This window comes from Fimicolochytrium jonesii (assembly GCF_025526975.1).
Source record: "Fimicolochytrium jonesii strain JEL569 chromosome Unknown EV422scaffold_12, whole genome shotgun sequence".
Taxonomy (NCBI): domain Eukaryota; kingdom Fungi; phylum Chytridiomycota; class Chytridiomycetes; order Spizellomycetales; family Powellomycetaceae; genus Fimicolochytrium; species Fimicolochytrium jonesii.
The window spans coordinates 38,547-66,299 of record NW_026515679.1 but is presented as its reverse complement, the minus strand read 5'-3'; the positions used below and the strand labels follow the sequence as shown (position 1 = coordinate 66,299).

General features: G+C 53.4%; 10 protein-coding genes and 1 non-coding gene across 11 annotated transcripts; 5 read left to right on the top strand and 6 right to left on the bottom strand.

The window, feature by feature from the left end:
- Positions 1-61: 61 nt before the first annotated feature.
- EV422DRAFT_496511 (P-loop containing nucleoside triphosphate hydrolase protein) lies at positions 62-2,055 on the bottom strand (the record flags this gene model as incomplete). The annotated part of the gene is made up of 9 exons (XM_053067879.1): positions 62-337; positions 407-515; positions 579-669; positions 730-921; positions 1,025-1,217; positions 1,310-1,456; positions 1,522-1,639; positions 1,708-1,873; positions 1,932-2,055. The coding sequence occupies 9 exons, from the start codon at positions 2,053-2,055 to the stop codon at positions 62-64; spliced, it is 1,416 nt and encodes a 471-aa protein (XP_052925332.1).
- Positions 2,012-5,097, bottom strand: EV422DRAFT_57646 (uncharacterized protein). Its single transcript, XM_053073233.1, has 7 exons — positions 4,703-5,097; positions 4,573-4,638; positions 4,332-4,508; positions 4,253-4,267; positions 4,163-4,200; positions 2,340-2,459; positions 2,012-2,279 (listed from the first exon to the last, which is right to left on the bottom strand). The coding sequence occupies exons 1-6, from the start codon at positions 4,980-4,982 to the stop codon at positions 2,370-2,372; spliced, it is 666 nt and encodes a 221-aa protein (XP_052925331.1). The 5' UTR covers positions 4,983-5,097; the 3' UTR covers positions 2,012-2,279; positions 2,340-2,369.
- Positions 5,045-5,755, top strand: EV422DRAFT_567536 (cytidine deaminase-like protein; the record flags this gene model as incomplete). The annotated part of the gene is made up of 1 exon (XM_053072548.1): positions 5,045-5,755. One exon carries the CDS (start codon positions 5,045-5,047, stop codon positions 5,753-5,755), a length of 711 nt encoding a protein of 236 aa, XP_052925330.1.
- A 335-nt stretch (positions 5,756-6,090) lies between these two features.
- EV422DRAFT_567535 (uncharacterized protein) lies at positions 6,091-11,923 on the bottom strand (the record flags this gene model as incomplete). Its single annotated transcript, XM_053072547.1, has 12 exons — positions 6,091-6,133; positions 6,202-6,657; positions 6,722-6,787; positions 6,868-7,258; positions 7,343-10,554; positions 10,614-10,702; positions 10,759-10,871; positions 10,944-11,072; positions 11,143-11,317; positions 11,384-11,586; positions 11,646-11,775; positions 11,873-11,923. The coding sequence occupies 12 exons, from the start codon at positions 11,921-11,923 to the stop codon at positions 6,091-6,093; spliced, it is 5,058 nt and encodes a 1,685-aa protein (XP_052925329.1).
- Positions 11,924-12,137: 214 nt separating this feature from the next.
- EV422DRAFT_57775 (uncharacterized protein) lies at positions 12,138-14,102 on the top strand. Its single transcript, XM_053073265.1, has 2 exons — positions 12,138-12,700; positions 12,767-14,102. Exons 1-2 carry the CDS (start codon positions 12,296-12,298, stop codon positions 13,973-13,975), a joined length of 1,614 nt encoding a protein of 537 aa, XP_052925328.1. The 5' UTR covers positions 12,138-12,295; the 3' UTR covers positions 13,976-14,102.
- Positions 14,103-14,862: 760 nt separating this feature from the next.
- On the top strand, positions 14,863-17,042 carry EV422DRAFT_57278 (uncharacterized protein). Its single transcript, XM_053073162.1, has 7 exons — positions 14,863-15,235; positions 15,316-15,948; positions 16,027-16,308; positions 16,377-16,503; positions 16,565-16,683; positions 16,750-16,839; positions 16,912-17,042. Exons 1-7 carry the CDS (start codon positions 14,960-14,962, stop codon positions 16,984-16,986), a joined length of 1,602 nt encoding a protein of 533 aa, XP_052925327.1. The 5' UTR covers positions 14,863-14,959; the 3' UTR covers positions 16,987-17,042.
- Positions 17,043-17,098: 56 nt separating this feature from the next.
- EV422DRAFT_567532 (catalase) lies at positions 17,099-19,530 on the bottom strand (the record flags this gene model as incomplete). Its single annotated transcript, XM_053072546.1, has 3 exons — positions 17,099-18,881; positions 18,957-19,348; positions 19,420-19,530. 3 exons carry the CDS (start codon positions 19,528-19,530, stop codon positions 17,099-17,101), a joined length of 2,286 nt encoding a protein of 761 aa, XP_052925326.1.
- An 821-nt stretch (positions 19,531-20,351) lies between these two features.
- EV422DRAFT_t78 lies at positions 20,352-20,460 on the bottom strand. The gene has a single exon. It is a non-coding gene; the product is annotated as a tRNA-Ser (tRNA).
- A 327-nt stretch (positions 20,461-20,787) lies between these two features.
- EV422DRAFT_496415 (uncharacterized protein) lies at positions 20,788-23,033 on the top strand (the record flags this gene model as incomplete). The annotated part of the gene is made up of 6 exons (XM_053067872.1): positions 20,788-21,724; positions 21,784-21,946; positions 22,013-22,142; positions 22,213-22,335; positions 22,397-22,574; positions 22,663-23,033. The coding sequence occupies 6 exons, from the start codon at positions 20,788-20,790 to the stop codon at positions 23,031-23,033; spliced, it is 1,902 nt and encodes a 633-aa protein (XP_052925325.1).
- A 131-nt stretch (positions 23,034-23,164) lies between these two features.
- EV422DRAFT_57263 (uncharacterized protein) lies at positions 23,165-24,971 on the bottom strand. The gene is made up of 3 exons (XM_053073151.1): positions 24,235-24,971; positions 23,881-24,169; positions 23,165-23,817 (listed from the first exon to the last, which is right to left on the bottom strand). The coding sequence occupies exons 1-3, from the start codon at positions 24,876-24,878 to the stop codon at positions 23,296-23,298; spliced, it is 1,455 nt and encodes a 484-aa protein (XP_052925324.1). The 5' UTR covers positions 24,879-24,971; the 3' UTR covers positions 23,165-23,295.
- Positions 24,972-26,552: 1,581 nt separating this feature from the next.
- On the top strand, positions 26,553-27,618 carry EV422DRAFT_567529 (uncharacterized protein; the record flags this gene model as incomplete). Its single annotated transcript, XM_053072545.1, has 2 exons — positions 26,553-26,599; positions 26,661-27,618. 2 exons carry the CDS (start codon positions 26,553-26,555, stop codon positions 27,616-27,618), a joined length of 1,005 nt encoding a protein of 334 aa, XP_052925323.1.
- Between the last annotated feature and the right edge of the window lie 135 nt (positions 27,619-27,753).

The window sequence follows — 27,753 nt, the reverse complement described above, 5'->3', positions numbered from 1 at the left end:
ACGACTGCAGTATGTCCAAGAAATAAAGAACTCAGTTCCTTCCAGCCTATGTCGGATAACCTCAGAAACATATCAGCGGGGCACAATCCTCAGACATACCAATTCCGCCGGCCACCGTGACTGTGCCCGATCTCAACAGAAATCGTCCGAGCTCCTTCGAGGCAGAGAACTTTTCCAGACAAACTGGCCGACTCGTTTTGATTTCCACAATCGCAGCAACGTTGCGCGGAAGAGCTCGTGGGTTCTTCTTCGTTACTTCATTGGTGGCTTTGTTGATTAGGGATTCTAACCGCGTTATTGTGGCTTGCTCCGTGAGCGATTGGTGGTGTAAGACGACCTGCGAAGTTTGGTGGACGTAAGTCGCAGAATCTGAAACGTCAAAGCTGGGAAGATCAAAGGAGCTTACCGGAACACCAATTGTGAGAGGGATGTCAATGTCGAACGTGACAATCTGGGCACGGAAATGGCTTGTGATGGGCACAGGAGCTGATGGATCGCAAAGTAAGCTTCCGATGCTGGATGATATGCAGGCGTTAGTGAATACGAAGAGTAACAACCAGTCGAGCTTTCAGCCATACTTGATGTGCGTCATGTCGACTCCCGTCAGGCTCATCAAAGCGTTGTCCCCAGCTACGGCCCATTTAACGGACTCCTCGGCCACTTCAATGGCTTGAAAATAACTATGAATCAGAGCTAGAACTGAAGAAACACAAGAGGCTGCCTTCATACCTCGGACCACCCCGACCTCATTGATAGGAAGGACGGTCACGGAATCTCCAACTTGAACATTACCGCCCTCGATGCGTCCGCTCACGGAAACCGCTCCCCCGCCCCCTCCTGCGCCTATTCCTCCTTTGAAATAGTCGGTGACAGATAATCGGAAAGGCTTATCTATCGGGCGTACTGGTGGTTCGAAGGCGTCTGGAAGAAGGTAAAACCATTGAGAACGAGTTTCCCGCAAGCAGCTGCACTGCACAAGAAAACCTAGCCGCATGTTTCCCGCAGCGCGTTGATGACACCGTACCAATCTGCTCTACAAGCGTGTTTCCGGAATACCACGACAAAAGGGCTTCGCTGGTGCATTTTGCGAGATTCTGTCCAGTAAATCCACTGGTGGGGATGAAGGTAACATTTTGTTTCCGGAATCCGACTGACTGTGACAAGAACGTGGAGAGCTTCGCGCAAATCTCATCAAATCGTGATTTCGCCCAGTTGACCTAATGCCAAACAGGATTGTCGTTGCGTCAAAAGAGTACTCGTGTAGGCGTGTCCAGACGGAAGGCGAGAGGAGGTGGTGTTGTCTACTAACCACATCCATCTTATTCACGGCGACAATCAACTGGCTTACACCCAGACTGCGAATCAGGACAGCGTGCTCTCTGGTTTGCCCCCCGGAATCGAAGCCCGTCTCGAACTCGCCAGGAGTCGCATCTACAACCAAAATTGCGACATCTGCCTGTTTCGGGAATAGTTTGTGATAAACTTGCTGACTGTGAAGTCGTTGCAAACGACATGACTTACCTGTGCGGCACCGCTCATCATATTGGGCACGAAGTCACGGTGACCCGGTGCGTCCAGAAGCGTAAACTTTTTGTGTGCGGTTTGAAACTTGGTGATGGCCACATCAATTGTGACTCCTCTGTGCCACATAAGTCAACCTCACTAAGGCTCCCTGCTTTCTAGTTTTGACCGTAGGAGAAGACGTACCGATTCCTCTCCTCATCCGTCTCATCAAGAACCCAAGCGAATGCAAAACTCCCTTTCTTGAGCTTTTCGGCATCACGCTCAAATTTCTTCATAGATCGTTCGGACACCTCTCCGAGAAGATACAGCAAGTGACCCATTAGCGTGCTCTTCCCCGCGTCGACGTGCCCTAAGTCCCATGATGAGTTCTCTTTCTTGAAATTTTGATGAATCGTCCTCTCACTGACCTACGACCACGAGATTCAGAGTCTCTTTCTCGGCATTTCTTTTCTTGTACTCTTCCAAGACATCGACTCTCTTCATCTTCGGGCTGCCTTTGCCAATACTTCCGGTACTCGCTGTCTTTGCCATAGGTGGCGGAACTGTCAATGACGACGTGGACGATGTTGCTGATTTCTTGCTGTCCTGGACAATCGTGCTGGCTCTCGGGATACTTGCTTGGACAGCGATGCCAAGTCCATCCATATCCATTTGCAATTGATCCATGTATTTCGGTTCTTCTTGTGATGCTTTCTTTTTTGATGCCGTCGGTTTGACTTCAGCCACTTTGCTATGTTTCGCGACATTGTGCTTTGCTAGAACGGAGGTCTCAGTAATTCAAAACAGCAGAGAGCGGAAACAAACATCGCTCCCACCTTGACTGCTCTTGTTTCTGGCCATTCCGACTATGTCATCAGGACTTGGAGTGTCGAACGAGAACGGAACGACGCTCCCACCCTTGGCTTTTGTGGAAGTAGCGGCCAATGACGGAGCCCCTGACGAGACAGGAAAATTAGCGTTGTTTGCATCCTCATTTTTGGACACCGCCGTCGAGCACGTGAGGACATCGGCGAAGACCGAAGGGGTCGCTACAAGAGACACGGTCTTCAATGTCTGGTTATCGAGCTGTTCAGCTGGTCCCTGTGAATGTGAAGGCAGAAGGATCTTTGCGGATGAGGCCGCGCGAGAAGATGGTCGTGGAGCTGATGTTGGAACGCGTGAAGGTGCTCCAGCCGGTTGTGACATCCCGCTTATCGATATAGAGGTATGAGCTGAAGAGAGTCGGGGATAATTGGCGGAAAGCGACGACCTCGAGTCGTGTACGTTGGCCAGACCAGTTGTCACAGCTGCCGGTGAATTCGTATCCGTTCTTCCGCCCAAAGCGGCCAATGCGCTTTTGATCGCATCTTTCCCGCTCATTGATGCCGCTGTGCTGCTTAGTTGTCCGAGGCCTGTGCCGGCGGATGGAGCTAAGGGCTGTCCAGGAACAAAGCTCAGCCCCATTGTCAACATTGAAGAAGGCCCATCCAGACTCGCTACAGATCCTGGTGCTGGCCCGCTTCTTGTCGTCAAGCCTCCTGCTTTTGACAAGCTAGATGGGGTATAGAGCGCGCTTAAACCACCAGCCTGACTGCCTAATGTAGAAGGCGGCCCCGCCAGACTCGCCAAAGATATTGATGCTGGTCCGCTTGGTGTTGACATCCCTCCGATCATGGGTAGGCTCGATGGAGTGTAGAGTGCACTCAGACTACCGGGCCCACTCCCACCTAGAGACTTCGTCGAGCTGAGACTGGCTAAAGATAAGCCCCCTTGAAGAGATGACGGGGAAAAGCTTCCCGAAGCAGGTATGGCGCTCTGCAACGTGGTAAGAGTTCCGCCGTTCGAAGGAAACGGAGGGAAAACTGATTGACCAGGCGTTTTCCGGGTTTCGCCGGCCGGATTTCCCGGAGCCAAACTCGCGAGACTGACTCCTGGGGTTTGAGGATTCAGAGTTCCAATCACTGAGACACCAGAAAGGGTCGTCCGATCCGCCCCACCGGTCGATAACGTATGACCGCTGGAAGCCGGCAATAGGTTGCTGAGGCCGGAGTTGCTGGAAAGCGGCCCTGAACCGGCAAGCGTTCCAGCCAAAGCTGTCCCATCGCCGTCGGTCTGCGTGGTTGAGACCGGAGGTATCAGAGTTGGCTGTCCTAGTTCGACCGGATTCCTCGTGATGTGAGGTAGTTGGAGGTTGGAATTTGACTCGCTTCCTAACGTCGTTGTGTTTGCAGCTGCTGGGGTACTATGACCTCGCGATGACTTTTCCGTAGAGCTAAGCGGGCCGGTTTTTGCAGCGGCTGTGTCCTTGCCAATCTCATCCGGAAGATCGCTCGTCGGCAAACAACGCAACACATTATCGCCTCCCGGTGGACTTGCACGCGTTTTTTCCTCAGATTCAACTTGCCGTGGCGTCGCAGTGATGATTGGGATGTTCAGCGGATACACCGTTCGGAACTCTAACCCATCATCTTCGCATTGCACAATCGTGTACATGGTCCCGGATCCCAGAACACCTGAACACACCGGACATTGGTGAATCCAAGATAGCACAATCCTCAAGGACAAGCCGAATCATTCCGCATGACCGATTTCCAGACCCAAGCCGAAATAGTCCTCCGAGTCCTCACGCTGCTCGACGAGGCTAATGTACGCTGCTTACCTTCTGCTCTCTGAGATCCTGATTTGCCAGATGATTGCGCCGCCGGTTGAGCGAAGCCTGGTGGCGGCGCAAGTCCGGGTGGAGGATTGCTACGCGAACCCTGATCTTTCACAGCCGACGTCAATCAGTCTCCAACACATCGGCGACCCTTTCTACACTCATTTCTCACCAAGAAGGAAGTTCACAGCGCGCTCGCTGTCGTTCTGATTTTGACGCAACGCAGCCTGTATTTGCTCTTTCGGGAACTCCTTTCCTACTATTCCAGCGACTTCATCAACGAGTTTGGCCGATGCTTCGGTATTCTCGCCTCCTGTTAAGTCACCCCCGTGTTCGTCGTTATCGTAGCCTAAGAGAAAGGAAGTGATCTACAGCTTCATCCTTCGGTTCACTATCGTACGGAACGGCAGTACCATGTTCCTCATATTCATCCTCGTCATAGTAGTCGTCGTCGTCGTCGTAGTCGTCATCCAACTCGTCTAAGGTTAAGTTCTGTAAGTGCTCGCTCGAGCCACTAACCCACCAGTCACCGAGCCAACCTACCGTCGAGATCAAGGTTCCGGATGTTTCTATGTCTCGACATGATTGATGTACATACAGCGAACGGCAATACTGTTTTCCGGATATGAGGTTGGCTTTGCTGGAGGCTTCTAAGCTCTCCTGCGTGTGTATGGGCGATGCTTGGAACTCTTGGAAGGTCCAGGCCAGAGTCCAGGCCGAGAACAAATGACGTCTGGGAACTCTGGGAATCACCAACGCGCTCCTCGCGCTCTCCTGCCTGCTTTGAGCTCTCCCTTCTCTCCCACGTCTCTCCCGTTTCCATTTCCAACGCAAAACACTTCGGCAATACATCATATCGGTCAAGTAGCCGGGCGGAAGAACGACATGGCCGGAGACACGAGGACACTGGCCGAGCCGGAGCCCGAGTTGGAGAAGGTTGACACCGCTGCAGAGACGAACACCGCAGCGGAAGCAGCAAGTACTGGCGATCCTGCGAAACCACCAAAGAAGAAGCGTCCACGAATCACGGCTCCACCCACCAGCCATCTCTCAATCAACCCTTACGACTGGAAGTATGACCCTTCCATTGCCTTCGACGCCAACTACATTGACCTGGCCTGCCTGGTGGCTCGGAATAGCGTCTCCTTGAAGGGCCACATGGGCGCCGTGCTGCTCTCCCCTCCAAATTCCATTCAGCCTCAAGGCGAAATCCTGCACTTGTCCACCAATGTTCCCGTCTTTCCAGTATCGACCAACAAAACGATGAAGTCATCTGCAGAGATCCACGCCGAAGCGAATGCAATAGTCAGTTGTGCGCGGCAGGGTGTGTCTACGCAAGGGAAGTGGATTTATGTGACCTTCCCACCTTGCAAAGACTGCTTTATGTTGATTGTGTATGCGGGGATCAAGAGGATTTGCCATCGGCGAAGGTGCATTCTCCCGGAGATGAAGGAGATTGCACAAACATGGGGAATCGAGCTTGTGGAGTGGACGAGTGCGGAAGAGGACGACCTGTGCAAGGCGAGATGTGATGGACTCGTGAAGAGGTGGACGGAGGTCAACGAGCCAGACGAGCCACTGATACCGGTACAATAGTAGGGATCTAGAGGCAGGTACCTCTAAGGACGCTGGCCGTAACGCAGCAACGCAGCCATTGGGAGGTTCGATCGGATTGCACGCTCTTACACTGTGTAGCGTAAACTAGATGTCTACTTCCGCTACGCATTGGATGCTTCCGTCCGTGAAAGACATCGCAGTCCCGCGTTCGGAAGGCATTTTCGCACGATCCTTTATATATTTGTAAGATTGCCCTTGTCACAGCACGCTACATACTATGTTACTTTGGAGGCTATGCGCATATACAAGAAATAGACGATTGGAACGAATTCTTCCTAGACCCATAGGACGCGGCGTAGAAGCTGGGTGAATGCTTATCCGCGATGTCCACCGAACTTTGAGAAATCGGGCTTGCTGCTGCGAGATGGTATTTAAAATCAAGGACTGGGCAAATGTCGGATATCGGGAGTCACAATATTGCATACCTCGTACTGCCGAACATGCCTCCCGTGTTGGGCGCGGGTGCTTGTCCAAATATAGAGCTCTGGGGGTTTGTCGCTGCCACTTGTCCAAATGGCGACATTGCTGGTGCGCCTCCAAACACAGTACCGGCTTGCGGTTGCTGCGTAGCTCCGCCGAAAGCGCTTCCTCCGAATCCTCCAAAGCCCGAGCTTGGCTGCTGCGGCTGACTAGCTCCGAATCCACCGAAAGCTGGGGCTTGCTGAGAAGCCGGTTGACCAAAGCCGGAACTACCGAATGCCGTTGGTTGGGCGCCGAATGCTTGAGCAGCAGGCTGAGGTGCTTGCTGGCTACCGAAGGCCCCAAATCCACTCGGTTGCGCTGGTTGGGCGCTGCCAAATCCTCCAAAGCCCGTTGGTGTCCCACCGCTTGCAAAGCCAGCAAATCCAGTCGACTTTGATGCATACGATCCGAAGCCTCCTCTGCATGAAAATGAAATCAGTCAATACCGAATCGAAACATGTAGAAACCGGAAAATGGCATTACCCAGATGAGCCAGCTTGCTTGATGCTCTCAGCTGTTGAGCTGAGCGAGCCCAAATTGGCGCTCATCCTGTTGATCGTTTCATTACAAGGCATCAATAAAGCGATTTCAGCAAGCAGGGGTTTCAGTCAACGCAACAATCCACTTACGCAGCGATTGGGGAACCGAACGCAATAGCTGTCGGTCCGGAAGCAGCGGCTGAGCCGAAAGCGGAATTTCCAAAGCTCGATGGGCCTCCAGGTGTCAAACTGGACCCGAACGAAACACCCACAGCGCTAGCCATAGACGACACGCGACTGCCGAATGGTGTTGCGGGGGCTGCCACGCCAAAGGGAGACTGACCGAAACCCGGGGTTGGTCCACCCGCACCAGCGGGTGCACCGGCTCCAGTAAATGGTCGGCTTACTGGAGTCCCAAACGAAGGCGGGGCCGCTGGAGTCGAAAATGACAAGGCCGATGCAGGTGCGGGTGTTGGAGTTGAGGGATTACCGAATGGTGATGCGGACGAAGAAACCTGGCCGAACGGACTCGCCGCGAAAGCTGAGAGGGATGAATGTCATGACAGCAGATGAGCACCTGTTTGCATCCTACCCGAGCAATAACCTGCCATTACTATATACATACCGCTCGCTCCAGGGCCACCCAAGGATCCAAACGCGGATCCAAACGTATTGGAAAGATCCATTGTGCCGGTGTTATCCCCCGTATCGGCATCCATCGTGTCTGCCTGCTCCTCCGGTGGAGCAATGTCCTCTTGATCCGACTTCAGAACCTCTTCAGCGTTGCCACCCTGGTCGGTCGAAGTTCCCTCAGTCGGTGGCGAATTAGCTCCGTCTTTTGGCACGTCGCTTGTGACGCCCTCCGCTGGAACGCTGTTCGATTCGCGGCTATCAACCTGCTCCTCAATGCGTTGTTCGCTCGCAGCTTCCTGTGCTTGAGTCACCGGTTTTTCTACGGGGTCATTGGCGACTGCTGGCTCTGTGGGCGTAGGTGGGGTAGGAGGACTAACAGGCGACTTGACAGGTGCTCCAGGGAAGGCGTTCTCATCATCGCTGGGTGTAGGTGGTTGTTGTCCATGCACACTAGCCTCATCAGTGGTGTGATCCGCTATTCCATCAGAGGCAGTGGTCTCAACTGGTTCCTCCTTTGCATTGCTGGTTTCCGAATGATCCTCGCTAACACTTGCCGCTTGCACTTCGGGTGTGGAGGGCTCGCTGCCGTTTTCCTCATTGTTGTCTTCCAGCGTGTATGGCGGAGCGGGTTCCCGTCCGGACTCGTCAGCTTGCGACAATGACGTCGCTGGTTCGGCCGAATATTCGATTTCTTCGATCTCCTCATTCCTGGACTCATTGAATTGCGACGAGGGAGCAGCCGGCTCGGGCGAGAACTCGCCCTCTTCGCGCTCCTCGCCGTCCGACTCCCTTCCGCTCAATCCTTCATCGCTCCCTTGGGGCCGGCCCGTATCTTCTTCCCGAATGTCCGTCTTAATGAACGACCCATCGCCGGCATCGGTCTCATCTTCGCTTTCCGACAGCTCCGAGACGCACTCCGGCGCGTTCTGAGTACTTTGCGCTGTCCCCTGCTCAGGGCTTTCCGAACCAACACTGCCAACAATCACATCGTCCTCGTCCTTCTTTACATGTTCCCATCCAGATTCCGAGCTCGCCACTGACGAAGAGCGTTGCGCACGTGTCGTAGCTCCAGGCGTCGAGCTGAAAGAAAGTTTCCTTGCAGTAGGTTTAGCAGAAGATTCAACAGTCCCTGGGACTCCAAAGGCGGAACTAGCCCCGATAGGCTTCGATGGAGGCGTGAAACCGGCGAAGCCAGAAAATGGCGTACTCATGACAAAGCTCGCTTGCTTTGGCTTCTCCTCAACTGTAGAGGGTGCCGCCGAGAACGGTGGGCCAGCGCGATTGGCTGCTGGGACTGCGGGATTCGCCGTGGCGCCAAACATCGACTGGCCAGCGCCGAAGCCTGGGCTTGAGAAGGAAAACGGTTTCGGCTTGGGAGGTTCCGCAGCTACAACAGGGACTGCGGAACTCGCAGGATCGGTTGCCCGGCTTTCACCCAACTTCGGCACGGCAGGCGAAACAGGCGCCGGTTCAGTAGAGAGATTGAACTCCTTGTTGATAACAGAAACGGCCTCCTGTGCGCTGCTTGGAGGTGCCCACTTACTTTTCGACGGCGTTGCCGGTTTCCCAGGAGGTAAAATCATGGCCTGCCTAGCTTTAGCGAATGCTTCAGGATCCTTGAACTGCATGTCGTCCCGACCTTGTGCAGCTTTGTTGATCTTCAGATCACCTTTACTAGCCAGTGCTGCGGACTTGAGCCACCGTCGTACGTTCGACAACGAAGCCGATGTATTCGAAGGCCCCGAATTCTGCTCCGTGCAGCCCTCATCGTCCTCATCTCCGTCGTCCAAGCCAAAGCCTGATCGCTTCGTACGGCTGGTTGTCGAAGAAGTGCTCTGCCCGGGTGTAAGGAATGACGTGACTGGCTTCGGCTGCAATGGTTGAAGCTGCTCCATCAACGAGCTGAGAACTCGTAGGTGGGTCTCGGTACCGCGCGTGACGGTGTTCGCTACACTACAGATGCTCGTCCAATCCGCCTGTTTCAGTGACTTCCTCTGTTCAGTCTCCACCGCTGTGAGCTGTAAGCGGCGAAGGTGTTCAGATATGGAGTTCAGACTCATCTCTACTACCCGAGCGCGATTGAGAATGCTCAATCTCATTTCTCCATCCTCAGGCCCGAGAGGTACATCCTGGGTGCTGTCGTCCGAGTCGGTCTTTCCCAGTTTGCTGATACGCCGGCTGCAATCCTCCAATAACGAATCCATTTGTGGCAGACTATCCAAGAACCCCTGGGTTCTGTGGTTGAGGTCAGTTAATTGAGCCTGATAATGCTGCGCTTTGTTCGCCAATTGTTCCGTTTTCTCCACGAGAGAAGGGAGGTCAACCATAGTCCAGCTGTCAGGGTCCGACTCGTCGAAGGTGCGCTCTCGAGTTTTGGCCTTGGCAACCACCTCTGCACTGCCATCAACCCGGGCCTTGAACCTGTCCATCTCTGCCGAAAAGGAGATATAGAGCTCACCAAATTTGCTTTGTATGATCTCCGGGGTGTCATCGTTCCTGGGTTCTGCGGTGCTTATAGTCGCGGTTGACGGTGGCAATGCTGACATCCCCGGCTGTTTGCTTTGCAAGACCCCTTGTAACGATGGAACAGGCGATACTGAAGCGGTTGGAAGAGATCTTGGCGGCGGTGGCGTGGCAACGGAAGGCTTTGGCGCTGCAGATGTGGACGTTCCAAAAGTTGGAGTAGACGCTGCGAACGGAGCAGGACGTGCCGCAATGGGCGCAACTGGTGCGGCAAAGGATGCTGCGGGTGCTGTAAAGGGAGCAGCTGCCTTTGGAGGGGCACTTTTCTGCACGGGGGCAGGCGCTGACGGTATCGACTGAGGTGCTGGGAGAGGAGTTGCGCCGCCTGGAAGTGGTTGTGCTGCCTTCATCAAGGGACAAACATATTTGGTTTTCACCGCCTGAGCATCCACACAATGATAGGCAAGTAGATGCCCCTGGCTTGTGTAAACGAGCAGAATAGGCACAGGGTTGATCGGCGGTTCGTCAGGCGTAGGCGGTAGTAAACTTTCCTGGCTCGTGAAATCGATCGCCATGCCGACGACAAATGTATTCTGTTCATTTTCATCCAAAGGCATCGAGACTCCCATCCCGTCTTCCAACATCCAGTTCGCCCATTTCCCCGTGTCGTCGCAACCAAGGAAAGCGAGATCCGTAGTGTGAGCGTTTCCGCATATTATTAGGTGGCGGATCTGTTCAGACCTGTGAAGCCGACAGTTGAGTAAGAAATGCACCACATGAAAGCCTCAAGAAGTACCTACAAGGGGCTGATACACTCATTGTAATAGAAGCTTTTGCGATCGGGTTCGGGGAAAAATGGATCGCCTAATTGAGTGTACGTGAGGTTTTTCTACAGTGGGGCTTTAGTTTATGTTTGCTTCGCGATGAAACAACAGCAATGCTTACCGAAGGTCCTTCATGTGTGATTGTGTACAGCGGTGATATTGAGGAGTCGTCCGGATTGCTCGGTGAATAGGCAAGCACGAACGTTGTGGTGTCGATCCATAGAATGGAAGAGACTGCATTGCAAGGTCAGGTAATGATCAATACAGAGACTTTTGAACTTGCTCACTGGGCCAGCCCAAACGTACCTGAGGCGCTAAAGTCTAGGTTCGGCGGGACACCAATACGCTTCTTCTCCGATCCTTCCGGCGTGACTTGGACGATTGTGCCATCCTGCAGTCCGCATGCAAGCTGCTTTCCCTTCTTGCTCCAGCACACTAGATCAGATCAGCGATCAGGAAATTGGCTTGGAACAGCCTTTCACAGCGGGCGAAGGATCGGACGTACTGCTTGTGATGCGATAGGCGGAAAGTTCCCCGGGCTTTGCCGACCCTTTGATATCGACAATCTGCCCCTGGCCGTCAGAACACAATACAGCCACGAGGTGTGGTAGCTCTCTTGGGTTCGGCAGGATATTGAGCACATTGCGCAGAGAGATGGTTTTCGAGCTTTGGGTTTTGTTCTGCATGTGGGAATGGTCAATTGGCGAACGCGCCCACTTTCCCGCGTGCGCATCACACTGACGCACCTGAGCTACGTGACGAGGATCATAGACGTGAAGCTTCCCACTTGCAGTGCAGATCAGGATAGATAGCTCGTCCGCAGAAAGCTTAACGTTGACAACAACTTCGTCAAGCGGCACGTGCACCACATTTGCTAGCGGGACGACTGTGCCCTTCTTTGAGCTCGTCAGCGTCTGTCGCACACCGCTCAGTGTGGTATATGCGAAACCTAGGAAAGGCATTTATGAGTGGCTGATCATCTTCCTCCGAGGGCAAAACAACTCCAACCTTTGGTAGTCCCGAGTATTGCGAACCCGTATTGCGTGGAAACTGCAAGTAAGGAGACTTCGGACAGGACTTTGAGCTTGTCAGACACGGAAAGCTTCGCTTCTACTTGCAGTGGCTTCAATTGCAAGGACTACAATGGAGACTTTATGAGCGTCGAGCGTCCTTACGCCTCCACCTCACCAGAAGCACCACCAGAATACATCAAGTCCCTTTTATACTCCACGCACCTCCCAATCCACTGGATCTTGGTCGGACGACTTCACATTATCGCTGGCCATTTTTGCGGACGAGCAGCGCTGGAGGATGGGAAACAAGCGGAGAGAGAGCACGCGTAAAACCTCCTGATACGAGTTAGGACTCGGGTTGCTGTTTGCTGCTTTGTATGTGTTTGCGGGATGGTTCTAGCTGATGCCCATAGGTCCTATGTACTGTACAGTACTGAGCAGTAGTGCACTTTCCCACGCACTCGAAAATCGGGACGCGGCAGACGCGCATGAGGCATAATATGGGCTTCTGGACCTGCTTCTGGCCTTCCTCGCACCTGTTTCTCTCTCTTGTCGGATAGTCGTCAGTCCCGTGTACTGTACATATATATCTATACTATATACTAGTTTGGCTGTAGTTCACCGCTCACGGACCGCTGTGCAAGAATGGCCTCCCAACTGTGTCCGTGGGATACCCTGCCCTTCGAAATATGGAGTCGCATCTTCTGTACTCTCGAAGATCCTCTGAACTTCAGCCTCACCTGCCGACGATTCTATCGCATTGCTGAAGACCCAATGTCCATGGCCATGTGGCTCATCCATACTTACGGTCGACCATTGGTCTTTTACAAAGCATTCCAATTCCACCGACAACTTCTAAGCCGGAAAGTTGCGGTACAGCTACGTCATCTCGGTGCAAAGTTGCAACGCTTTCTGCTGCAATACATTGTGCGGCACCACGGCAAGCTTGTCCTTGCCGATGACGCTGAAAAGGGGACACGTCGAAACGACCTCAGCGTTGGAGCATATGCGTTTTTTGTCGCGGAGGCATATCGACAATATGGCGAGGAGGTATGGTGTCGCTTGCTTTCACACTTGCGCTGCCAAGAACCCACTAGCTAATCCCATCTTGCTTAGGCCGCCTTTGGAGAGGACGACGCGAGGATCATGGTATCTGCACTTTTCGAGAAGAATGACACCGTTGAAGCGCAAAAATTGGTCGTCGATTACTGCTTTGTGCCACTGCGGGCTTTCACCTCTCAATGCGAGGAAATCGTATATCGCACATCCCGGCTGGACGTCACGCTTCTGGACCACATGCTGGCAAACGGCCTGGATCCAGCCGATGTGAATGATGGAGTCTTACGACGGGCGATATCAGAACCGGAGGTGTCAGCTGGTAGCCTGAAGGCGTACCTGGATCGCGGGTTCTTCCTCACGGATAGCCTGATAAACGCCGCGATCCGCAAATGTGATCGGAAGACTCTGGACGCCTTACGACAACATATCCCAGCCACCAAATTAATGGACATTGTGAGCAAGATCTTCATCGACAATTTGGCCCCCGATTTCAACTTCTCCATCACCCTCGTCACGTTCCTTCAAGAACACTTTAAGATCTCAGAGGCCGTCGCTGAATGCGCGATCCTGGAACCCTATGCGCGGCAGTCCCGACAAGCTGTCAAACGACTCGATGGCCCGCAACCAAATGGAGACAGCGTTGCATACTCCACGACGCGTACTACGTCCCTCTTCCCCACCCCACTCATTGCACCTCTGCGAATGACGCGATGCTACCGACAGCAGAAACCTGCCATCGCCTGGCGTTGGGTTCTGCGCACATACGGACCATCGCACCGATTTTGTGAATTCTGCTTCAGCGACGCATTGCTGCGCATGACACATAGTGATGGCGGACCACCACCTGCATATGAGTTCCTGGCCGCCGGCGTTCGTTTCCGGCCATATCACGCTCGGTATCTGTCAGCCATCGCTGCCGTATCCAGCGGTTTCGCCAAGTTGGCTGCTCACGATCTTCTGCAACGGTTGCGATCACATATGTTTGATGATATTACCGACTGCAAGCAAGTTGATGAGAATTCAATGTCAGAGGACCCGTCATCCGACAGTCTACGTAAAGCTTGGATCGACGCTTTACGCGCCGAAGTCGATCTGCTACGAAGTCTGCCATCTACCACACCCCCTCCCGAAACGGAGAATAAATTCGAGCGAGACTCTCCAGTCTGGGCTGTTCGGAAACCTTCAGATCCCGCGTTCCCCGCTGGGTGGTTCCTGCGCGAAGTCGAAGGCATCTTGGCGGAGTTGGTCACCCTCGACATCGTTTGAGTATCTCGTTTGTGGTCTACTCGTGGTGGTCAACATATTCGGGGGACAAAACGGACTTCCCATCGTCGACAAGGGTTTCAAGAACACCCGCAACACGATCCACCTCCACTTGACCGTACGTCGCTCATAGTGCCCATTGGACGCCCTCTCGGAGACGATCCTGATGATGGCGGTCGGGAGGATCCAGAGCGACCCGGTGGTGGCCGGCGAATTGTACCTTTACGCAGAGCGGCAAAATAATTTAGAAACAGACCTCAGGCGTATGTGTAAGATGGCGCAAAAAAAAGCCACGTACCATCAGATAGGATTTTTGTATTATCCTTTTGCTGATACCGATAAAACATCAATGATGCAAGAAGGATTGCTAGCAATCGCATCAGATCTTCTCCCACAACCCCAAATGCGTACAGCGAGCCAACTGTTCCGATAAGAGCGACGTCTCGAGCCTCCACCCAGTGCGGCAGCAGGTTTATCAGCGGGGCCCGGCGATTGGGCGCGTTCGTACCACGAGGCTGGGTCTGGCCGTTTGTTGAGTCTACGGGTTCCGTCGCCGTTTGTTCAGTAGGAGCACCCGTCTTAGCAGCTCCCCCGTCTACCCCAGAAGGCTGTACTTCAGTGACGGTGGAAGACGCAGTGGGTGACGGCTTGCCTTCGCTCATGAGCTGCTGCCGCTCTTTGGCTAGCTCTCGAAGGGTTGTTTGGAGGTCCATGTTAAGGCTGTGTTGAGTCTTCGGGTTCTGCGTAAGTGTCAGGTGCAAACAATATGTATATGTATGCGTCCGGACAACGATGCATGCGGGAAACAACGAGAGAGGCGAAAAGAAGGCGACGTGGCCAGGACGTGGCCGATGTCGGTTATGGCTTCGGACGCGCTGTCGATTTCAATTTGACGGACGACTCCGCTCTAGTCAAACAAATCCGCTAGCCGTGCCCACCACATCCGCCCGACCCATTGCCCAAAAAGAGAAGGAAAGAGATCCGCCAATGGAGCTCCACATCCGGCTCACCAACGCAACCTTCGAACAACCAGGCGCATATTTCATCAAACTATGGCTCGATCCACCACCTACGGAAGGCGAACTGCATCATGAGACGGACCTCAGCCGGCCATCGCAGAACCCGGTGTTTGAGCATGACACTTTTGTGTTCCATTTACCTGATGGGCATAGGAAGCGGGGTGGGTTTAAGTGGAGGAAGGGGGCGCATGATCTGTTGGAGTTGGTTTGTCTGGCACATTCGGTTGGCAGTGATTCTGCTGTGGTACGCTCGTAAAGAAGATCGTTTGTCCTTCTGACGCGAATGAAACACTCATCACCGATGTTATTTTTTGGTTTATGTAGACGGTTGTGGGAGAATCAGTATATCCGCTTCACTCTATCCTAGATAAACTGGTCCCTGGGAAAACCCTGGTGACCACCGTGGGATTTATCTCCCGACGAGCGGACACCTATCCCAAAACAGCACACGCACATGATACGAAGATCGTTGGTAATGTTGACCTGGAGCTCTCTGTAGGGTCGGACGAGCATCTTGTGAAAGAGGAGCGTTTCAAACCGCGTCCAGACCCATTACCGCCTGCCAAAAACGATCCACCCCCGCTGAAGACTCAGAATCTAGACGTCGAAACTGCCAGAAATCTGAGAGAACAAGATCCTGCCGGTATTCACCGGAACGAACCGTTTAGGGTACCGATACGGAAAGCACAGAATCTAGATGACATTGTGGAAACGGCCAGGAATCGAAGGGAACAACTAGATGGTACCGGGATTCACCGGAACGAACCATTCAGGATACCGACACCGACAGCACGCAACAAGCCGGTCTCTGAGGCAATGCCAATGCAACATCTCGGCGATCAGCAGCACCAGCAGTTGACGTTGCGGCTGATCAAAGAGCTTGACGATCGAATGATAGCTATACAAAAGCTGGGACGCGAGCTTGTTCGACTACGGGATGTGAATGCAGTACTGGAGGTTGTACGAGCCGTTTCAACTGTTCCCTCCCTGCTCGCAAATAGCTACCGGAAACTGACATGAAGTGGTGGACAGTAGGACCAAACAAAACAACTCCAAAGCCGTCTAGCCGAATCCGACATCCGCACCAACACCTACATCAAAGCCGTCGACCTCGACGTCCTCTCCGAACACGAACTCCGGCGCCGGTACGCCGTCATGGTGCAGAAGCTGGAAAACGAGACGGGGCGGAATAAGAGACTGCAGGAAGAGTTGGCGGCTTCACAGCATGTGGGCATTGAGAGGAATGACTTTGAGCGACAGGTTTTGGAGCTGAGGACTGCGCATACGGCGCAGCAGATGTATTTGCAGCGGTTGCAGGTTCGACCAAACTCCTCCGAATAATGTGTCGCGACGGGCGTCAGCGCTGATATGCTTCCCCCTTTTAGGAGAAACTGCAAAGGAATGTGAAGTACCCATCTATCGTCAAGAAACAGGAGGCGGTCATTGCCCGATTGGAGGACTTGCTGGCCAAGTCGAAGGAGCCGGCCGTGGTGGAGAGCGTCAAAGTGCCAGGTTGGATAGATCTTCATGTTCACGGCTGTGTGACTGCCGTTAAACCAGAGGAATTGAGCAGAGGGAGAAGGAAGACGAGCGACGCCACCGAGGGTCAGCAAAGAGCGGACGATGCCAGAACTGATACCAAAGGCATTCGCGTCGACGCAGACGGAAGAGCGCATAGATGAAACCCCTAAGGTGCGTTCATGTGCATAATGGCGGCAATCTGAGCATATTTAGGCTTTCACTCACGGAGAGGTGCAGGGGCCACCATTACCGGACGCTGCCGAGCATGCGGCGGCCTTACTTCGAGCCGATAGGGCAGAACAACGTGCCACGGCTTTGGAGCAGGAAGTAAGCGACACACGCACAAGTGGAGCATTGGCACTCTAACATATAATTTACGGCCCAAGTTTTGATTTACAGCTAATACGAAACGCGAGGAACTTCGCCCAGCAGCTTGCAGCGATGAGGATCGAAGTAGAAAAATCGCGGCGATGAACGATATATTTCACAGGTTTTATATGACAGATACAAAATTGCAAAAAATGCAGTGCGACAGATACTGTAGAAAGGTGTACCTCATTGTGAGAGAAACGATTTTCGAATAGATCTAGACGACCATCTTGTTGGCGAGGGGCTCCCGATCCCAAGCTTTGTGGTGTGCGATACCCGTGGTGAACTTGACGATCCAGTCGGGCAATCCAGCAGTCACATCAGCCAATTTTGCTGCAGCACCTCCAGCGGCACCGACGGCGGAACCGATGGCCTTTCCTACTTTCCCAGAAACGCCAGAGCCAACGCCAAGTGCGGTCGTGACGCCGTATTCAGAGACGACATCTTTCTCGTTTACTGCCAGCGGTGCTTGAATGCCGAGCTTGCGCAATACTTCAATACCTTCGTTGACTGCCAAGATGGCTTTGAGATGCTTGTAACCTTCACCGATTTGCGCGAGGGCGGTGGCATTCTGGAGCAATGCATCCACAGCCTTGCGGCCACCAGGGATGAAGAAGGCATCGAACTGTGTGGAAGACGACGCGAAGAATGTGAAAAGTGGCGTGGTGGTGGCATTTCCGGATGCGTCAGGAACGGGAGCCGGGGTCTCCGAGACGATCTGGGGTAAGGCGCCAGCACCTGTCAATGCGCCGATCAACTCCGCCGCTGACGAATCATAGCCGGGCATGAGGAAGATGGCGACCCTCCGTCCCTTGATGGTGTCGTATGCGTTGTTGTTGATGATCGACAGGAATTTGGAGGATGGGATGGGGGCGGCGGCGCCGGCAGGGGCAGGAGCAGCTGCAGGTTCCTTCGCGCCAATCCTGTACGCGATAGAGGTGGCGAGCTTGTTGTCGACGTTGTTGAGCAGGTCCACGACACGCTGCTGCACACCTTGAGTGGTCACTTTGCTCAGTTCGAAGGTGAAGGCATCCTGCATATGGCCCTTCTCGGTCTCGGTCATCGAGTTATAGAACATGCGAGCCTGACTGAAGTGGTCGGAGAAGCTGCCTGATCGCCTGGCGACCTTGACTCCAGAAACCTTGGCCGGGTGGTGTACATATCCGTTGGGGTTCATCACGGGGCATCCACCGCCCAATGAGTTGGGGTGGTAATTGGCCTGGCCCTTGGTAATGTTCAAGCGCATAGCGCCATCACGCTGGTGGTTGCGTGCAGGACACACAGGCCTGTTGATGGGCAACTGCTGGTAGTTGGTACCAACACGATAGAACTGTGTGTCGCTGTAGGAAAACAGGCGGCCTTGCAGAAGAGGGTCGTCGGAGAATCCGATACCGGGAATCACGACACCGGGGTGGAAAGCCGCTTGCTCAGTCTCGGCGAAGAACTCGTCGACGTTTCGGTTGAGTACCATCTTGCCAACGTAACGGACCGGGAAAAGTTCCTCAGGGATGATCTTGGTGGCATCCAAGATGTCGAAGGGCAGCTTATCTGCCTCCTCCTCCGTAAGGATCTGGAAACCCAGTTCCCATTCGGGGTAGTCGCCAAACTGAATGGCTTCGTAGAGGTCGCGGCGGTGGAAGTCGGGGTCGCGACCGTTGGTCTTCAGAGCTTCGTCCCACACCAAGGAATGAACTCCGGGCTTTGGTCGCCAGTGGAACTTGACGAATCGGCTAACGCCTGCCTTGTTGATGAGACGGAAGGTGTGAACTCCGAACCCCTGAATCATGCGCAACGAGCGTGGGATGGTCCGGTCGCTCATAATCCAGGTCAACATGTGTGTGGATTCTGGGGTGAGGGAGACAAAGTCCCAGAAATTGTCGTGGGCAGTCTGACCTGAGGGGATCTCGGTGTGTGGCTCAGGCTTGAGAGCGTGCACCAAGTCGGGGAACTTGATCGCGTCTTGAATGAAAAAGACCGGAATGTTGTTTCCGACAAAGTCCCTAATGTCAATATTGTTCGGTTAGCCAAGGTCCTTTCATCAGTAAATCAGCTCGGAAGCTAGTCTCGCAATGTACCAGTTGCCTTCTTCGGTGTAGAACTTTACGGAGAATCCTCTGACATCGCGGACGGTATCGGCAGAGCCTTTGGATCCCTGAACGGTTGAGATACGCATAAACACTGGGGTCGTCTTGCCCTTCTTCTGGAAAGGCGCCGCCATGGTGATGTCCGACAGATCTTCGTAAGCCTCAAAGTAACCGTGAGCGCCGATTCCTCTGGCGTGCACCACTCGCTCGGGGATGCGTTCGCGATCAAAATGGGCCATGCGGTCCCGGAACACAAAGTCATCGAGGAGAGTAGGACCGCGCTCTCCGGCTTTCAGAGAGTCATCGACCGTGGCAACCGGCACGCCGAAGGCTGTGGTAAATGATGTGTTGTCGTTTGCTACAATCGCTTCCTTTTCCAATTGCTGAACGGAGAGAGATGGACGACGTCAGATGCAATTCCTCGCCGTAGCACTAATGCAGACAGATTGCTTACTTGGATCTTTGGAGTCGATCCAAGCCCGAGAGTGCTGGTGACAGAATGGGCCGCCTGGGCTGCAGCGTTCGCGACCGTCCGCAGCGTTCCTTGCGTCGAGTGGTCAGCCATGGTGTATGAAGAATGTGGATCAAATGAGTTCAAAATGTGGTGATTGAGAGAGTTGGTGGATTTTCCAGTATGTACGGGTTGCAGGTACTCCAACAAGCCCTTCCTTCCTTTTATACGAATCGAATCCATTTACTCATCGCATTGCGCCATACAATCATGGACCACCGCCCCTTTTCCTCTGGATGATCTGGCCCTTTTTTTTCCATTCCCTCGCCATCCATGATCCAACTCGTTTTCGAGGTACGACGGTGAGACGGGGCGCGGACATGGAGAATCTGTCGGATGACATATCGAACCCATATATGCAGGGCTTGCAGTGACGAGCTGTGACGGCAATCGCCGACCAAGTCAGAAGCAGGGGCTCCGGTCATCACTAATCAGTGACTGAATTAGGGATTTTGTGTGTGCTGTGTGGAGTGACTTCCTGTTTCCCCGCTCATGACATCATTCCAAAGACACTTTTCAGCGAGTCCTTTGACGCGCGTCCGTCTTCCCGTTTTTGCTTTGACTGGACTTGACAGCAGTGGATACGAGTTTGCCACATGACCCTTAACTTTCAAGTTATAGTACAGTAGTACAATATATCTCCAATGGTGCCCAATGATGACCATGGCGATATCGAGGCCATAATGGAGCGCCGGACGGGCGGGTCTTTGGTTGAACACCCGAGTTCCGAGCGTTAGCCAGGATGACTGCTCGCCGAATGAGCCGTGCCACCAAAGTGATTGAAAAAAACAAAACAATGAGAAGCAAGCAACACGACACAGAGGATTTAGAGCCTGCAGAGCTTCGAGGCGAACAACAAAAGAAAAGAAAAGACGCGACACTGAGAGGATTCGAACCTCTGCAGGCAGAGCCTATTTGCTTTCCAGACACGACTTCGAGTCGCACTATTCGAGGCAAACTCCTTAACCACTCGGACACAGTGTCGTATGAGATTACAAAGAAACACAAATGTGTTGTTTCTATGTATAAGTAAACGTCATGGACTTTGTTTTTGTCGCATTGCATCCTCCCGCGCGTTTCTCTATGATCTTCTTGTTTTCGGGAGGCCTGTTCTCACATTGGTGATAGTATGCATATGTTGTGTCTTCAGTTCCAAAAGATATGTCGCCGCCGTACAGTACAATGGGGTGCGAAAGGACGGGTGGATCTGTGCGCCGACCGCCTTGAACGATTGTCAAGAAAGCCGTTGTTCGACTTTCTGAGTTCCTCGAAGCGGTCTCGCAACTTCTAAAAAACCTCATCAACTGAAGAATGTATGCGCCTTACGGGTCCTCAGGCGAACAGGGCTCTCGCGGTGGACGCGGCCGAGGGCGAGGCAGAGGACAGTATTACCGTGAGAAATACGGCGGCAGAGGCGGCGGTCCTTCGAACGCCAGAGGGGGGCCACAAGATGACAGGCCGGAAAGCTCAGTATCGGCGGCGGTGAACAATAGCAATAATGGGCAGGCTTTGGCACAGCACTTGCGCTCCTTGGACCGAGCGCCGTATGGGGCATACAAGGACGTGCGAGGCTCTTATTTGTTCGAGAGCGGGTTGACGCTCTTTGTAGACCATGTCCAATCGGACCCCTTCGCCCCTCCGTCAAAAATCAGAGTCCGGCTTCCTCAACAAGTGGCTCGCTTTCCTCCGGAACTCTTTGGAACCCGGATCCGCCGTGTAGCGTTGGAGGACTACATCACTCGCAGGACTACATCTCTTATACGGCAACAGGAGCTGAGCACCCCAAACGCAAGTGGTGGAAACTGGCATGGAACCAGGGCAGACATTCGGATCGATATACCCGGTCAGCAGGTCATCGAACGTTCTTCTTGCACTGTCACTGCCGAGTATGTAGAAGTGCGGATCACCGTAGGACTCCCCGCTCAGGGCAGGTCCATTATGGGACATCAGGCTGCGGAACTGCTGACAGTGACGATCCCCAACCTTGCGGATCGGAGCGTGCGCTTCACGGCATTGGACGCGAACGATATTAGCAATTTTGTGGGATGCGTCGAGGACCAGGGAAACCTAAGGCGGCAGATTGTGGCGGCAGGGCTCATCGCCTTTGTGGTCGATGGAGCGGTTTTGCCGCGCGAGAGCGGCGCCTCAGATCTACCTATGCGATCGCAGAACGTCGTGGCTTTCCGATCTCCTCCGTCTTTGATCCGATCGTTCACGCTACCAAACAGAGGAGTTGTCAAGGGGATGGGTATGCATCACCGAACTCGCCGCTGCTCATCACATCCTTGAATGACATTTGCATTGCAGGTATCCCGAAGGGGATAACACTTATCGTTGGGGGCGGCTTCCATGGAAAATCCACATTGCTCGATGCGCTACAGAATGGTGTTTACAACCACATCCCTGGGGACGGGCGGGAATTCGTGGTGACAGATGACACTGTGAGCAAGATCAAAGCGGAGGATGGGAGGTGGGGGCTACGACGTCAATAAAAATCCGATTTTTACAAGCTCAAGTATAATCTCTTCTCCATCAGGAGCGTGACATCCGTAGATATCTCACCATTCATCAACAATTTGCCATTTGAATCCGACACGAGTTGCTGGAGTAGCGAGGCTGCATCGGGCTCGACTAGCATGGCCGCCAATTTGCAAGAGGCTTTGGAGGTACACGGGATAGTCAATACTGGACTTCAAGGCGACGCAACGTTCTGACTTTCCGTGATGCCATAATCAGACAGGGTCCCGCGGCGTTTTGCTGGACGAGGATTCATGCGCCACGAACTTCCTCATCCGAGATCAGCGCATGTCTCGCTTGGTGACGAGGGAGAAAGAGCCCATCACCCCTTTCATCAGCAAGGTACGCTTCCATTGCTTTCGTATGACGGATGAAGCTCTCTAGAGACTCCTTGCTCTTATAGATTCGATCGCTGTACCTGGAGAAACACTGTTCCTCCATACTCGTCATCGGAGGTTGTGGGAGCTATATAGATGTCGCCGACCTGGTCATTTCGCTGGACAGCTACGTGCCCAAGGATGTCACCAGTGAAGCGCGGCATATTGCGGCTAGCTTACCGGACGACTCCTTCCACTATTCAGGTGAGCATTGGCACTTCGTGAACATACGAAGCTCACATGACTGAGTTGCGGTCTACAGGCTTACCGTACGGCGATATCGTGCATCGAGTGCCAACGATACCCGGCAATCTCGAACAACTCTCCAGCAACAGCAGCACTCCGCGCCCGCGCAAATCCAAAGCACTGAACACATTCCTCATCAGCATCGACGGCGTAGATGTGGATCTCTCGGCCCTTGAGCAGCTTGTTCACCCATCGCAGTCCAGGGCGATTGTAACGGCGATGTTGCATATTCGTAGCAAGCCGTCCTCGAAGCTTACCTTAAACGAGTGGATGGATGCGATCGAGGCTGAGTGGGACGCGAATGGCTTGCCTTGCTTATCGGACTGGATCACCGGCGATTTGGCGAGACCGAGGCGATTCGAGTTGGCTGGCGCTATCAACCGCTTGCGAGGGGTCGCGATTCAGCAGACACGCTGAAATCGAGTTTAGGGGTTGTCTTGGACGGCCCCGATGGGTAAGTATCTTTCAGTGGAGGGGCCTGCAGTAGGCAATACCACGTGGGTCTCTTATTATGTGCCACAAGCTGGCTCCTGAGTATGGCACGGCGTAGAGCAGTCTTCATGATTTCTTACTACTCCCACACATCTGTACAGCACAGTGCACAGTTCAATGCACGCTTATGAGAAATGATACGCTAGTACATAATGACATTAGAATACGGTCATGAACTCCCCTAGGCCTACGACTTCCTGGGCCGAAGCATATACAACGTAAAACGTCTCTTCATCGAACTAGCCAACTTGGGGTCTGATCCCGAAGATGATGTTGGTTTGGCGGCCGGTAGAGGTTTCGACAAGGGTACATCAATAACGTTCCTGCCGCCCTTGAACGGATTCGGCGACTCTTCCCCGGACGATTTCGGTGACCGCCCCCACGACCTACTCCTTCCTCGCGTCTGCTGCTGCTGCTTTTCATTCGAGCTATGGATAGGTATCAACGTCCGCTCGACCTTCTTCTTTCCTGCGTTCTCAGCTGCGCGTATGATGCTCGCGATCCACAGCACCATGTCCAGCCGTGTTTCGGCGGCAAAGAGGTATGGCGAGCGAGGCTGTTGCGGCGCGACGACTTTGAAAGCGAAGATGGAGCCGCGGGGACTCGTTGGGCTGTGCGAGGCTGATGAGGTTGGGGTACCTGGTGTGTCTTCGGGGATGACAGAGAGGCCAGGGATGAGACGAATGCTTGCTATTGGAGATGTGCCCTTCTGCAGAGTTTGAATCGTCAGCTAGGACTCTTCAGTCTTCAAAAGTAACATAGGCCCACTCACTTCGTCTGACGTGCAAACATGCATATGATTATCTTCAATAGTGCACCACCTTCGCTTCCAAGTCGTGGAAGCATCTTCTCTATACAGCATATATCCGGACCTGTCCGTGTCCGCTGTCGGTGGTGGAGACATGTAATGGATCGCGTCCATCATGTCCGGGCTGAAGCCATTTTGCTGAGCGTTGCGATGCGAGTTGCGCGATGGTGAGGGTGATCGCTCGCAACGGGTGCTGCTGCGAGACCGTAGGTGGATCTGGAGCTTTGGAAGCTTGGGCAGTTGGCGGACGCTCCTGATGATGAAGATTGTTAACACACCCGTCCAGAACCCCCGAATTTGCACGTCTATCATATTAACCTTGATCGTTTGATGTCACGACTTTTTGGGGATCCGACTTCGGTCGATTCAGCGCCGTGGCTATGTATGAGGCCTTCACCACCGCATGTGTCCTCTTGACCCAGTAATGGCCGCGTTTCCTCGTCCATATTCTTGGGAAACCTCCTAGCCCAATCATACATATCGACTACTTCAGACAGCCGTGGCGAGAGCGGCAGCGATACGGGAGCAGGCGCCCCAACTGCGCCCTCCTCATTCTGCTCAGATCCATGGAACATTTGATAGATCGAGTCCACATTCGTATATGAATCATTCACTATCGCGCGCGGCAAGAAGTTGGTCGCTGGCGCCGATGGTTCCTCCTCATCGGATGAGCAGAACCCGGAGAAGTCGATTGAATACTGTGGTGACAAAGCGTCCGAACCCGCTGAATAGAAGTGTGCCAAGGACGCCTTACGCGGCGGATAGGCATGACGCTGGTCTCTTTCATCTCTGCTTTCCTTTGGAGAGCGCTGGCGGGACGGCAATCGGTGCCGCTCGGTCTCAGGGGTCATCGGGAGATGCAGATTGGCTTGGTGAGTGTAGTCGACAAAGTGGGTGTCGTTCCATGAGTAGAGCTCATTGCGCAAATATCCACTGGGAGTATTGATGGGTTCGGCAAGCATGTTTCGGCGCTTTTACCCTATCGGTATGTGGAGTTTTTGATCGTGGTCAGACTGGGGAGATCGGCGGAGCTCGTCGAATGAGGGCAGTAATTCAGTCTACGATTGAATTACAACTTACAAAGTACAAGCAGATCCACGAAGCGCTCAACTACAACGACGGCGATCTGGGGAATGCAAGAATACAGGAATGCAGCAAGAGGAAAGAAAGCAAGAGCCGCTTGACAACAGCGGTCTCCACCGCCCTTGGCATATTCTCAACATGATTTTCCGTTGGCAATCGCGACAAACCACCAGTGCTGATTGTACTTTCCGAAAAGGGGGATGGAAGAAGCTTTGCCGACGCGACGCGTCAAATGGACAGAGACGCGTTGGGGGACTTAGACTCTATTAAGAAACCGGGACGAAGACAATAATTAATATTGCATATAGGTCCACAACTGCAATGAAATGAAATCATTGGGCTGCGCAATTCGGTCGATCCCTCATGTCGTGAGTAGTTTTTGTGTGACATTCCGCGTGGCGCAGGTTGCCGCCGGCAAACGCGGTCGCCCCTTGTTTTGTGAACAAACAGCGATGCCCAATGCTGCTTCCTGAAGTGGACCGGTGCGTGGAACCACGCGAATGATTAGGATTCATGGAGATCACTTTAGACCTTAGATACCACAATGCGGCCGAACGGTTAAACCAGATAACACACATTCCCCGGGAAGCCGCTCTGCACAGGCCCTATACAGTACAGTAACCCTCACGTCGTGCTGGGCAAGGGGACCCGCAATAGCTGTCCCATTTGAGAATTCTTTTGTCAAGTCCCGATTTGCTTGCTTGAGTGGTTTGCTTTCCACGGTCGGAACAGGCCTATCCTCCACAGAGCTGTATAACATAGGAGGGGATTCCGCGACATTCGCCAGCAACTGCGAAGAGACTCTGGAGACTGGAAGGTCCGGCTTTTGACACCGTTGCGTCGGAAAGGGATTCAGAAACAAGCCGCGGCCAAGGACAGCGTCTTCAGAACGTTGCTGGCCCGTACCCATCGGCGCCACTCTGAACTTCGATAAAAGGAGATTTCGACGCCGGTGGCCTGCGCGAACTTTACAACTTGCACGGTTCTAAAGCGAAATGGGAGGGAGTCTGAGCAAACAGCAAGCGGCCCTTCCGTTGGCTTATCAGGTTGTGAGCAGCCCGACGCCCGCCAGCGAACCTCAGAACAGTGCTTCCAGGCGTGCCCCCAAGAATCGAAGATGGACGCTAGCAAATTCACACCGCCTGCCGACGCCACCACAAGATGACCCCTCACTAGGAGTTTCTTCAATTGAAATAGTCGGTTCCGAAGAACAGGCGAACGGAGCTACAAGAACGCCTGCTGTCTTGCGACGTATGTCTGAACGGAATTTGCGCCCGCAACTGCAATCGCTGCACCACGAAGGAGCTGGCTCCTTGGCAGTTCGCACGGATACGGTTCGCTCTTCACAAACTTCATCGAGTTCCTCATCGCAAATTTCCCACACTTTTTCGCTGAACGATCTGCATGATCAGTCTTTCGCGGATGACGAGGAGGAGGAAGCAGATCGATACGAGCGCTTGTTCTACCAATACAAGGGGAACTTGCGGACGATCACTTTTGGGCAGCTTTCATCTCTTGCCACCATTGGCCTTTGCAAGCAAAATATTGTCGCCATGTCACCAAATATCGGCCTTCTCGCAACCACCACCACCCTTCATTTGTAAGTTTCCGTCCATTCGGAAGCCGCTTTTGACTTCATGCTAACCCGATTACATTTCTAGATGCTGCAATAGCCTGACTGAGATACCCCTCGAGATTGGTTACCTTCGAAATTTGACGCATTTACATATTTCCAACAACAAGTTGACGACATTGCCAGATACACTTGGATACCTCACTAAGCTCGTAGAGTTACATGCATCTGACAACAGGATTACCACCTTACCCTCGTCGATCGCCTCCTTGAAGAAACTTACTGTACTCGATTTGAAACGCAACGAGATTTCGGCGCTGCCGTCAGAGATGGGAGAGCTGAAGTCTCTTGTCACTTTGGAGCTGGCGGACAATCCTATCAACCAGCTTCCGGCAGAAATCACGCGGTTAAAATTCTTGCGCAAGATTGGATTGGACAACTGTCCTTTGGATCTGGATGTCCTTGAAGACCACGCCGACGAGCTTGCAACCCCCCCAACCCTCAGAGAGCTCGCCGCACGAGTCATCGTCCGTCAGCAGCTTCCCATCCTCGAGATCACTCACGATCACCTGAAGCACTACCTCGCGTCGGCGCAGTCTTGCACCTCCTGTGCAGGTCCTTATTTTGAATCAACGATCATCCGACGCCGGGTAGTGACGCGGAACGAAGTGCAAATCCCTCTGGAGTACAAGCTGTGCACGCGGCACTGGGAGTCTGATCATGGGAGGGTGGCAGCGATGTTTTGTCCGCCACCAGAAACTGCGCCAACACCCCCGACTTCACTACCGTCCTCTCCGTTCTCATCCCCTCCGGGCTCACCGCTGTTGGAGCGGAGAAGGAAGTCCTCAATGCGAGCAGGGTCGTTGTCGTCGTCGACATTGCCGCTGAGTTCGCTCGCGAAAACCCCTATCCTTCCTTCTCTGCCACCGGAAGCATCAGCGGTCGAAGCGAGAGGATTGAAGACAACCCTACTTCTGAAACGAGGCGCCCTCAGGTCAAGCCGATCTCTGAGCTTCATCTCTCTCCCCGCCGGCAGGTCCCAGTGAGAACTGGGATTTGGAAATACCAAGCTTGCGTTATCGGGCGGCGGACGTGGTAGCGACAACGGGGTGAGGCCCGCAACTGTACGGGCATTTTTCATCCCTTTCCTTTGTATACATATATCTGGAAGTGTCCCTTTT